Below are 12,677 nucleotides of genomic sequence, written 5' to 3' on the forward strand. Positions count from 1 at the left end.
CTCTGACCTCTTTATACAAAATGAACTCATTGCCTTCCCATGTATGAAATCATTATAATGCATCTCATTGATTTGCTCCTCTGTGCCGTTTGCTCATAAATTTTTTTCTCAAAATATATTATTATAAAATGGCTAAAAAAATAAAAAGATTACCAATTATTTGATATGAGGAAACGTCAAAAATAAAATCTTTACAAAAAAATGTTTTTATTTAACTACATAGCATCTCTATATGCCGTCTTAGCTCAGCTGGTAGAGCGCATGGCTTTTAACCATGTGGTCGTGGGTTCGATTCCCACAGACGGCGTTTAAATTTTCAAAATTTTAGTCAAATAATTGTCACTCAAGCATATGTGAAAAATTGGAAAATTAAGACCATCTTGAAGGGTTTCTTACGCCGAAAAACTAGTATTTGTTCTAATTCAAATGAACATAATGACTTTGGCATAGGTAGTTTCTTAGGTGGGACCTAATCAAGGGTTGACTTTGATCTTTTATAGATCTAACACATATTATATTTTGGCACTTGGGCCCAGCCTTACAAGTTGTTTGTTATAAAACTTTAGAGCATATCTTTACATAACATAACAAATCATGTGGCTTCCATCATCTGTTTTGTTGTAAAAAATATCTGAGACTTTATATTGTGATTTCTAAATTCTAACTGCTCAATTGTGATTTTTAAGGGTCTTTTCTGTAATTTCAATTACTTTAATATTTTTAATGAAATTCATTGTAGGAGTTGATTTTCCTTCACCCCAAGGGATTCAGATGGTATGCAACGCGTATCAAGAAACAATTGGGAGGTATTATCGACTTTATATTTAAGGGACTGAATATTTAAGACCTTAGGATGTACATTTCCTTCACCTATGTTGTACAAAAACTTTTTCCTACATTTTAATCATTTATTTATTAATTTAACAAATATAAAAAGTAGGCAAAGGATTTTCTTGGATATGATATTTTTAATAATGGATTTCTAAGATATTTTCAGAAAAAGAAAGAGATTTATCCATTCCACTTAAAAATTTATTAGTTCAGCCAATGACACTTTGTGTCAATAGCCAAATATCATGAGATAGGTTTTTCTATTTTATATATCATCTATCACAATGAAGAGAATATATAATACAATGCAACGAGGGTAACAGGAGGTTGGGAGTGACGACTAATGAGATAAGGATGGGCGAGGAAAAAGGGACAAAAAAAAAATTCTGCTGCATTGCATCGATGCAATAAGGATCTGGACGGCTAAGAGCACCTTGGCGTGTGTGTTCGGATGCTTCCAACCACCGAAGGTGCAGTGACCGTAGAAAATTCAAGCTAAAAAAAAAGAGTAAACAAACCCACAAAATTGCTAGATGTAGACATGACATAAGATTTATTTATTTATTTATTGTAGGGGTTGTGGTGGGGTGAATACATGACATAAGATTCACTCGACCTGGAGGTAGTTTGTGACACTAGCAAGGTGTGATGTTAAGCAGACACTGCAATGGGTTGTTGAGACCTAAGAATTACAATTTTAACTCTTGGATATCGATAAAGTGGTTTAAATTAATCATGTTTCAATTTTCAAACTCAAATATCATCTCAGTGTATTGACATGCATCTTTGTGTGTATACTCTAACCACTATCAAATCTTTCATATTTTTTTAAAGTTTTTTTTTGACATTTTGCAAATTCATTTGGAATGAAACTTGGTGTGAGAAAAGGGCCCTGAAATCCACTTATCCGTTAAATTAAAAAAAAAAAACCCCTCTTGTTAGATGATTGTGATGCCTGAGCTACCAAATAACATGATCATGCATTGTCATATTCTATCACTTGACACAGATATCATTAAGAATTCATCTCAATTTTTTGTTGATCGAAGACAATTGCTTGTTCAGTTAGTTGGTGCTTTACTAGTAGAGGCTCTCAGCGGTCATGGGTTTGACTCTCCTATCTTCACCTTGAGCCATAAAGTACCCCCTTTACCCTTCCTCACCCATGTGGGATGTCACCTCCATAGACGTGCAGGAATCCTGCGTTATTGTTTATTGAAGATTATATGGCCAAAATTGCCTTTTCATTTGTTAAATCTAAATAAAGTTTTAGGTGGGATTTGGATTAACCACCCAAGATAATTCTCAACCCCCATTTAGATGCTTACTAGTCAATGTTTCTTTCTTTCTTTCTTTCTTTCTTCTTCTTCTTCTTTTATTTTTTTGATTTTTTGATTTTTTGATTTTTTGATTTTTGATTTTTTGATTTTTTGATTTTTTGATTTTTTGATTTTTTGATTTTTTGATTTTTTGATTTTTTGATTTTTTGATTTTTTGATTTTTGATTTTTGATTTTTTGATTTTTTGATTTTTTGATTTTTTGATTTTTTGATTTTTTGATTTTTTGATTTTTTTTGATTTTTTTGATTTTTTATCTTATTTTTTTAAGTTGGGAAGTTGGGAGTGTTAGGTTGATTGGGGCAATTGGTGTTAGATTGACATTTGAAGTTGGATGATGAAAACACCAAGCACCAAACTCTAGGGGAAGGGCGTTTGGTGAAGTGAGTTAGAGGAAGGAGGGTAGGTGGTAGCCCAATATTGTGACTTGGACATTCAAGGACTCATATGGGTTCTCTCCCATCTCAAATTAATGAGAACTCAAGGAGAATATAATGTGAAATTCTCCAAACAATGTGCTTGTGAGACAGTAGACACTTCTTTTTTGCCTTCCCCCGGATCCTCTCAGTGCCCCAATATGCCCAGCACACATCGGAAGGATGATAGCATTCAGATATGCACCTTTGGCCGTCAGATGCACATCAAGCGCAATGGCACGCTTGAGAGGATCTGGTTCCTAGAAATTAACCATTCCGGTATCATTATTCCCTCAATTCTTAATGTACAAAATCCACTATGTAATTTCTATTATTCCAAAAAGTTCCATCTAATGGTCAAAACCCCATGGTTTAAGAGATTCTCTCTTCACCTACAATGACAATATCATTAATCAATTTGAGAAATGAGAATCTGGTCAACAGTCCTTTTTCAAAGGTGATGGTTGATTCTTAATAAAATGATAGTTGATAATCTTCCATAAAGAAATAAATGATAGTTGATAGGAACAAGAGAGAGGATTGGCAGCAGCTTACAACTAACTAGGGTAAAACTTCAAGTGCCAAGGTAACCAGAAAAAAAAAAAAAAAAAATCCTACAGAGCTGTCCCTCTGCAAGGATTCAAAGGTAACAAAGCAACACCCACCCACCACCTGACCACAAAGATTCATTCCTTGGCATCTGATCTGTTCAGTGGGCAGAGATGACTATTGATGCCTCCTGCCTTACTGATGGCTTTCCTACTCTGGAAGCCCAAAATAAGATAATGAACGAACGATTCCTTCTCCAACCCCCACCCATGGCTGTGTGGCCTCACCACCCACCACAGAGAGAATCCCAAATCCACAACCTTCTTCCCTTGTCCCACTCAGGCTAGCCCTCTCAATTCTTAGCCCCACCATGGGCCATGGCCTCATCCCCTCCTCTTCTCTCACCACTTTCCACCCACCACCCACCACCCACCACCCACCACCCATTTATGCCTTGCTGCACTGCTAAGCATCACACTCATTTACAATCTACAAATGATTATATGCTCACGCCACAAGCATCTAGGATCATCTAACCCCATTATGGTCTATATAGACTCTAAATAAGCTTTCATATTGAGACTTGGATTGTCCTAGCATGATTCATGGGAATACCAGTGTCAAATTCCAGGTCCAACCGGTCGGGTTGTCCGAAATTGACTGAAAACCCAATCTGAACCGCATGCTAAACAGTTTGGTTTCCTTCCCTGGGTTTAAACTCTTGACTCGGTCCCTGTTTTGACAAAACTGCTAAAATTGGTTACCCAGTTTTCATTCTACTACAACTCATCAGTTCATTGGGTATTTTTGTGGGAGGACATAAATTCCACTCCAGTTGCCATATTATATTTCCTTCTCTGATTAACCTTAACGCCAATGGTTAAGAACTTCTAAACTCATTCATGTCACAATTAGGATCCATTGACTTTTAGGCCAGCCCACTATGTCTCATAAAATGTATCACTATAATATAATCATCAATAAATAAACTCTGCCTCTGCACAACATCTTCAATCATATTATTAAACTATCAATCATTCAAAACTAAAATGATAAAAGCTATGGTTCTTTCATTTGAGTCCTTGTAGCAATCTTCTGCTTTGGTATGATTTCTGTTACAAAATTTCCATGGAAGTATATAAGAAAGCTATATCTGTCATCTCTTCATTGTCTGATCCCAATTGTCCTATCCTGCATAAGGAGGAACTTTGTATTGATTGCATTGGTGTTATGAACTTCCATTTGGTTAACTGACAGTTCATACACCAAATTTTCTTTTCTGGTTGATGAACACATTGCCATTCCTGAGGAAAAGCCAAGCAAGAAAAGAACGAAAAATTAAAGCCTGCTATTTGAAAGGGTTTCTTTTAACATTAAAAATGTTTTCAAGGGTTTCTTTTAACATTAAAAATGTTTTCCAATTTCTTGTCAAGGAACCAATATAATAAGAATGTTGGCAGGTGCCAAAAATTTAAAAGAAAAAAAAAATATATGGGATGAATATGGATATCCATGCCTGCATCAAAATGTTGCTGAGCTACTACGGCGAAGTTGGTGTTTAGGCATTGGAGTTGGATCATAAGAAAAAAGCATCTGCATCTCCTGCTCAACAGAACCATGAGGGAATTAATTAGTCTACCGACTAGAACTAGTTAAAGAATGATACTAGAAAAATCCCACTGTACTGGAAGTATCAAATAGCAAATTAATGGGTAGTTTGACATGGGGATAACTAACTATCCTTAAGCTCTAGTAAAAACTCTTGTAAAAACTGATACTCTTTTTTCATCTGTTCATTTCCTTTTTACTACCTTCCTTTTGCTATCTTCTCTTGATTTACATTTTTTTCTTCCAATGGATGTTTGTTTTTCATGTCCACTGTTAGTTCTAAACTGAAATATTACAAAAGATCTACAGAGTATCACAACACCTTCACCTATGCCAAAATTCAAAACCTTTCCATCATCACCAAATTCTCATTCTTGATAGAAACAGATGAAATCCTGCCCTAGAAGAAAGTTAGGAGCATGAGTTCATTGAAAGAAAAGGGAAGCAGGAGAAAAAAGAAAGGAAAAGGCACCTCAAATTCCACTGTGTTTGCCTGCAATTGGCCAATTCAATAGGCCTCAAGATAAGCTTGTTTGGCACAACATGTGGAAGTATAAATGCAGTTAGCCATGTTTACTTTAATTGTCCTGGGACTGCAACTAGGCCATTAATTGGGGCTCAAAGTAATTGTGTTCACAGATCAATTTCTGAACCCTAATTGGGCTTCCGTACCTTTTGCTAGGGCCTATGTTCAACTGCCTTGCGATTCCACATGACAATTTAAGAAATAAATTGGATTAGGTTAGTTGGTTTAGGATTTCATTTAAATTTCACTCTTCCTAGTTATCAATAGATTATTGAAAGAAAAATTTAACTTGATTGGAGGACATTAGCTTGGGAGATAAGTACCTCTTCAGTGAGCCTTTCTATCACTAAATAAAACATGCCAACACCACTTGTACAGAAAGCTATGTTATGTCGGAAACTCAAAATGCAGATTGGAAACATTTCTACCATGTAAAATTGTGAATTAAAATGCCATCCTAAGTAGAGGACTGTGGGTCTATGGCTCATGTGAAATAGATGAGTTCCACTGTAATTCCATTTGCAAAGTGTAAATAAGTTTCGACATCCATATCCTTGCTTGGAAATGTACCATTACTTGGAACACTGCAAGAGATCGATCCTGTCTCCAAACTCCGAAGCTATCATCCTTGGCTCCAGTTTGTACATCTATTTCTTTTTCATGAAAATCAACCACTTTCTGTTCATCCCCTTCATCCTAAGGAATAAGAATCTAAGAACTTTGAAGGTTTTCCAAATAATGGTGATCAATGTAGACCCCACCACATCTCCAAAAGCTCCTCCACTTGAACTGAAACAACTATACGAAACAGGGGCCTAAACTAGCCAACCACGTTCACCATATGGTTGATCCTAACTATTTCCCAGGTTCTTGAGATTCACATTCTTTTGTGGTTTTCTGATTAGGGGACACCTATATCAACTCTTTCCATGACTGGGCCACTGAAGTCCTTTAATGTCTTAACAGGACAAAAATATCGTCATTAAACAAATTAGAGTAAAATGTTGCAGATAATGATCTGCCTCAGGATTTATTGAATGCCTCCAATGTACTTCAAGAGTTTCCAGTAAGTAATGAGTGTTCAACTAAACCATAATGTAGTGCATATTTAGAATAATAAAATATGAAGCCTCAAAATACACATGATCTAAGTCCCATGTTCAGCTTCCAGCCTTAAGAGAACATCCACTAACAATTTGCACCAAGATTTATTACAACAATAAATACTGCTTATTTAAATCCTAGAGATCACTATCCTAACTCCACATCATGATTCTATCATCAGAATGAAGTACACTCAAATGTATCATGATAAACATGTCCAAAATATCTATGCATGTATAATAGCTAAGAAGACAAATTGCACAGATAGCTAATCCTCAAGCAGAAATGAAAGATCATATGTTTATATGCAGCAAATCCGTGTCAGGTAAGCTTAAATGATCATACCTTCTCCTTTTTAAGCCGCTTATTTTTTTCCTTCAATTGTGCAATTTCATGCTCCAACTGGTTTGTATAAGCCTATTATCACCCAAGAGGAATGCTTTTATATCAAATGTCAATCAGAACAAAATAAGAAGAGAAATCCAAGATAGTAGTCTTCTTTATATGTACGAAAACAAAAAGAAATAAGTCTCTAAATGCACCTGCTTCCTTGCCCTTGATCTAGCAGCTGACTCGCGGTTCTTAATCATCCTTTTCTGCCTCCGTTCAATGGTCTTCTCCTTTATCTCATCTGAGAACCGTCGTTTCCTATCGACTGCTCCCTGCGACTCTGTTGGTGTGGCTACCACCAAAGGCATTGGCATTGATAGTGCCAGTTGATTCTCATGGTATCCAACATCCAGAGATGAAATACCAAACACTGATACAGGAAGAGACATAGTCGAATCCAAAACTGTCATCTGCTGTTGTTGCTGAACAGCAGCCATCTGGAACTGCAACCAATCTGCCTGTTGCGATGCTGCTGCAACCAATTGCTGTTCATCAACAGCACCATCTTGATTGCCAAAATTAATGGCACCAGCCCGGACCAGGAAATCTTCAAGGGTAGTTTCTCCAAGGGTGGGTTGCCTCTGCACTGACCCATCATGACCTGCATTTCCTTGAACTTGCTGAACAATTTCTTTCCAAACCTCATCAACAGTTTTTCTACCTAGTGTTTGATTTAAATTCAAATTCCCAGGAGTAACAGCAGTGGACGACGACGAAGAAGCAGCATTCTGAACAATCTGGTCCTGTTCTGCACCAATAACACTCTTCACCAGCTCATCCAAATTCATGCTATCCAAGGTCTTTCCAGAATTCTCTAGCTGGCTCTGGACCTCATCGAGGGTCAGATTGTAGAGAGTGCCTTGCCTAGCGAGAGGCGGGAAATGAGCCGTCTGACCTCTGTTCGGAGAGACCATCGTTCTAAACCCCATCCACTCCTACAACCACTTGAAGAATTTCTCAGAAAAACAAACAAACCCAGCGAAGGAGGGCAGGAGAGAGACTCCGAAACCAACACCAAAATTATAGTTTCAAAGGGGAAAAGTTAAAAATCAGATCAGATGAACATAAAAGAGAACCCAATTCAATTCCACGTCCAATAAGAAAAAAGGGAAACTACCCAAAATTCTTAAAAGGAAATGGGTTACAAAGTGGGATTAGAAACAAAAATCCACTGGAGATTCAAAGAACCACAATTGAAAACAAGGGATCAATAGATGAATCCAAGTCTATTTTCCCCCCTAGAGACAAACTCAAGTCACCATTACCCAATTGATTTGAGTGAAGAACATCAGTGGAAGAGAAAGAGTGAACACAAACCACAGAGTCTCGGAGGAAGTCTCAGAACGCGGGTAATCCAAGCCGCCAGGAGGATGGGAGAACCAGTTACTCAGTAGTTAAAAGTCTTACAGATCGATCTCTGAAAGCGGAATCGTTAGTTAGCGGGAAATTCTGAATTCTTGGAGACGAAAAAGGAAGAGAGAGAAAGGATGAAGGGCAGTTTCAGTTTCTTAAGTTCTGAATTGGAATTTCATTTTCCCATGAAAATCCGCTCTAACTGTTACGAAATCATCTGGAAATCTGAGACAACAAAACATTTACGAAAAGCCCACAAATCTCAAATTCTCTCTCTTATTAGTATTTATAGGTTTCCTACCCACAAGTGAGTACGGGCAAGAGCGCGCTTTGGCGCTTTCGTGGCTTTTCCTCTCTTAACTGATTTTGATTTGAAATATTAGAACCGTTTACTGGACGGTTCAGTTCTGGTTTCTGCCTTTTTACCTTGAACCAAAATCGAACCAATTGACACCTTTATTTACACACACCTGAATGGTTTAGAGGAATTAGTCATCTTCTAATGGTCATTGGACTTGGTATGAGGGGTGATCATGATTCGATGTGTTGTTAAACATCGATAAAGAAAAAGAAATTGGTAGAGAAAGAATTGGCAAACTTACAACTATCAACAAGAGAGAACATGATCTATAGTAGTCAATTGTCAAATTTCGTAGTCTAATTCAGTAAAATACCTTATTGAGCATTGGCATGCATCCCGTGTATTCTAGTTATTATTGTGTAAACTTTCAAATTCCAAGTAAGAACAGACAATTTAGATAGGAAAAAGGAAAAAATCGAACAGCTCAGATCTATCCTATGACTTCCAAAAACATTACAAATGGTTTTTAAAAGATGACAATGAAAACAACATGTTTACCAATTTTAAGATCCACCCAAACTGCCACATGGCAACAATAAAGGGTGGGTTTTGGATGCAGTCGTGGACAGGGTAGAACTCTACTCTTCCAAGGATTTTATAAGCATCAGTTAACACCAAGGGGATAGCCGAGTTGGTAAGATATCTTCGCCTCATGAAGCATATGGTTCCGAGTGCGACTCTTCTTATCTCCTTGGGTTCACTCACATGTAGTGTTTAATGGTTTTCATTGCTTTCAATGAAAGGTGAATGATTCTTATTCAACCCTAGTATGACACCGTCTATACGGTTATTGTGTTATTGTGTCAGTATGGCTTGCAGGACTAGTTAGGTCAAAGGCCTGGAAACCCGTCGTTAGCCAAAAACAAAAAAAAAAGAGCATCAGCCTTGGAAGAGGATGGGAACAAGTAGGATGGGTCCGAATAATGAAAAGCCTTATGAAAATTTACCATTAAGTATTCTTTCAACCGTGGAGAGACTTATCTCTTCTCCATTGATGATGTGACTTTGTGATTGGATTTTAAATTCCTTAAAAAAATTTCAACGCGCAAAATTTTTTTTGAGAAAATAATTAAATAAAAAATAACACCTACTTAAAAACCAAAATGAATTATTAAGATCATCTTCAAAGAAATGATTCAAACAAAATGTAAAAAGAACACCTTAATCTTTTAACCCATAAAGAAAGGAAAAGACTTTACTTAAAATATAAACAAAGAAAGTATTAAACCAGACTTATCAAAAACAAAAAAAAACAAAAGTAAAATAAAACAAAAACAATAACAATAACAAAACTACCGAACCAAGCCTCACTTGTATATATAAGGGTGTGAATTTGAACCAAAACAATTTGCAGAAACAAATTTGATACGCTTTCGATTGTGAAAATTGAAATTGAATTATAATCACTTAGGCAATATGGCCTATCATGGGTCATTTTTTGGACAAAGATGAGTCAAACCGTTCAATTAAAACTGATGAACAAATCGAAACGATAGTAACTGTATAACCACAACAGATTAACCGAAATCAACTATTAACCGATTTCGATTTGACAACCTGAAATCGATTAATAATCGGTTCAGTTTTGATTTTTATCTATCACATCTTAAACTACAATAGAACTAAAGCGTCTAACCGGAATTGAATGATTCCCACCCTTACCTGTCTATATTTACACCAACGCCCTTAAATCCATGAATTTGAACCAGGTCCTCGTATGAGAATGGTTCTCGTACGGTGCCTGATCTCCACATGGAATCCAATCAATGTGAATACCCATTGTTAGAAGAGAGGGAAAAAAATATATATCTATTGTCATCATGTTAAGGAATTGACACATTGGAAAAAAGAGAATTTTTTTTCTTTGAAAAAAATCTAAGAAAACAATAATCTTAAGGGTAAAACAACCTTGATACCATCTAGATATGAGGTAATATGGAAAAAATGTGAAATCGAATCGCAAACATTGAAGTAAAATTGAAGGATGAAAAATAAGAACTATAAGATCATCAGTTCAGAAGAGATTGACCTCAAATGTTACTGCAAATTCTCCATTATCCATCGATCTAGAAGATGAAAACATAAAACTCCCCGTTTGGTATTTTTGAAGGCCAATTCAGTTGTAAAAACCACTCTATAATGTTTCCACAACTCTTTAAAAGATATAGATAGGAAAAACATAAGTTATGGTAATCTTTGGAATGTACATTTAGGGCTAGGCACATGTCCCATCCACTACCATTTAGGGCACAAAAGGGGCATTCTTGAAAACAAAAGGAACATGTGTCCAATGCTGAGTGCACATTCGATAGAGCTGTGCTGGAGATGCTAATTAAAGGTAGTGTTTAAGGCACATTTAATACAAAATCTCGTACAGATTTTTAGAGAGGTAAAAGTAACGTCACACTTTAGCCTTTGAAATACCTAATATACTTTGGACACAAGAATTATTCGGAGCAATTCGTATTGTTAATTTAAGAATCCAGTAAAAAAAAAAAAAAGGGTAGAATAAAAATCCGGTTCGAGAATTACTTGTTTACTAGAAAAAAAAAAATAAGGAAAAAATTGAAATGTTATTTTTTATATTGTTGGTACACGTTTTACATTATCAATTAATTATCACATGTGCATGACATACAAGTGATATAAAAATCGGAATAACATTTGTTTTATTAATCACAAAGCATACTAAAAATCCAAATTTGTAACATTCAATCCACCTATTACCATCTTCCAAGCAAATAAAAATATCATAAATAAAACAAAAATATACATAAAAATATAACAGTAATTATATTTCCACAAAAGATTGATCTCTATCTTTCAAACTCTTTCCGTTTTTTGTAGATCCTTCCTTTGCCAGAAGACGGGTCATGATCTATTTAACAACCTAACTTATCTTAGCCTTAAATAAATGGGGTCAGCTATATGGATCTTTTCCCTCTAATCAACTCTATTCAAAGCCGTACTTGTTACACATGTTTTATTACAAGGGCTAAGCTATGTATATTTATATTTAGGCCTTCTCCTAAATCATTATAGGCCTACCCTTTGCTTTTTTAATTTATGTAATCTGAATCAAATTACTCCTTCGTATTAGAGCATCTAAAGACCTATGTTGCACATGTCTATACTATTTCAAATGACTTTCCTATAGCTTATCATATATCGGAGTTGTTATCAAATTAGCTCTAATTTGTTTATTCCTTAATTTAACATTAATAGTTTTACCATACATAATCTCATCATTCTTTTTTCAGCTACACTTAGTTCATCTATATGTTATTTCTTTATTGTCAACATTCAGTTCTACATCATTGACAATCGTACAATAGAATTTTCCTTTCAATTTTGGAGGAAATTATCAATTACACAATAGATGCACTTCTTCATTAATCCTATTTTAATTCTTTGTGCAACAGCATCCTATATTTCTCTTTCTTTATAAGAGAGAGAGAGAGAGAGAGAGAGAGAGAGAGAGAGAGAGAGAGAGAGAGAGAGAGAGAGAGAGAGAGAGAGATGTGTGTTGTCCCTCGGAGCCAGTTAGATAACTTGCTGTAACATGAATGACTAACTAATGAGAAAAATTAGTCGGCCATCAATGGTTAACAAAACTGAAAAATAAAAAACCCTAATTCTTTAAATATTAAATAAATGGTTTTTTTTTCTGTTTTTTATTATGCCAAATTATTCAGTTAAGGTTCTTCCCTTTTTTCTATATGATATTTTTAAATGTTTGGAAAATCATGAATTTTCATTGAGTTTAGTTTGAATGCATTCAAATAATATGTTTTATTCGGATCAACCTGGCAAATTGAATAAATCAAATCTATTTTCTATTTTGGTTGGAGCCTTAAGACTCTTGAAAATTTATGTCGGGCAATCTATAAAGATTTTTTGTGGGGTTAAAGAACTTTGCTAGTCTGACGTAGACAACACCAACATACAAGGTTATGGGAAGACCCATAGAGGTAGGCGGCAGCATGATCTTTCACCCTCCTCTTTATCTAGTAGAGGCAAAACCAAATTGGTAGATTTCTTTCTCCCTATTTTTTTTTTCAAATGTATACAATCTATTAAGATTTTGATATGCTTAGCAAATTAAATAACTGTACATGTCTAGATGTAGGCACATCAAACACATGAGCGTATAAAATTACCACCGAGCCTCATATGAACTCAAAATATCTTATCCATACAT

At 35.5% G+C, this 12,677-nt stretch overlaps 1 protein-coding gene and 1 non-coding gene across 3 annotated transcripts; one reads left to right on the plus strand and one right to left on the minus strand.

The window, feature by feature from the left end:
- Positions 1-234: 234 nt before the first annotated feature.
- Positions 235-307, plus strand: TRNAK-UUU. Its single transcript has one exon. It is a non-coding gene; the product is annotated as a tRNA-Lys (tRNA).
- A 3,825-nt stretch (positions 308-4,132) lies between these two features.
- Positions 4,133-10,670, minus strand: LOC122060472 (ABSCISIC ACID-INSENSITIVE 5-like protein 2). Of its 2 annotated transcripts, XM_042623570.1 has the most exons (6): positions 10,506-10,669; positions 10,139-10,217; positions 6,915-7,697; positions 6,718-6,789; positions 4,651-4,736; positions 4,133-4,438 (listed from the first exon to the last, which is right to left on the minus strand). In XM_042623570.1, the coding sequence occupies exons 3-5, from the start codon at positions 7,689-7,691 to the stop codon at positions 4,656-4,658; spliced, it is 930 nt and encodes a 309-aa protein (XP_042479504.1). In that variant the 5' UTR covers positions 7,692-7,697; positions 10,139-10,217; positions 10,506-10,669; the 3' UTR covers positions 4,133-4,438; positions 4,651-4,655. The 2 variants fall into 2 exon arrangements, with proteins under 2 accessions (XP_042479504.1, XP_042479497.1); XM_042623563.1 differs by lacking the exon at positions 10,139-10,217 and having other exon boundaries at positions 10,506-10,670.
- Positions 10,671-12,677: the final 2,007 nt, after the last annotated feature.

The sequence above is a fragment of the Macadamia integrifolia genome, chromosome 2 (assembly GCF_013358625.1).
Source record: "Macadamia integrifolia cultivar HAES 741 chromosome 2, SCU_Mint_v3, whole genome shotgun sequence".
Classification (NCBI taxonomy): Eukaryota; Viridiplantae; Streptophyta; class Magnoliopsida; order Proteales; family Proteaceae; genus Macadamia; species Macadamia integrifolia.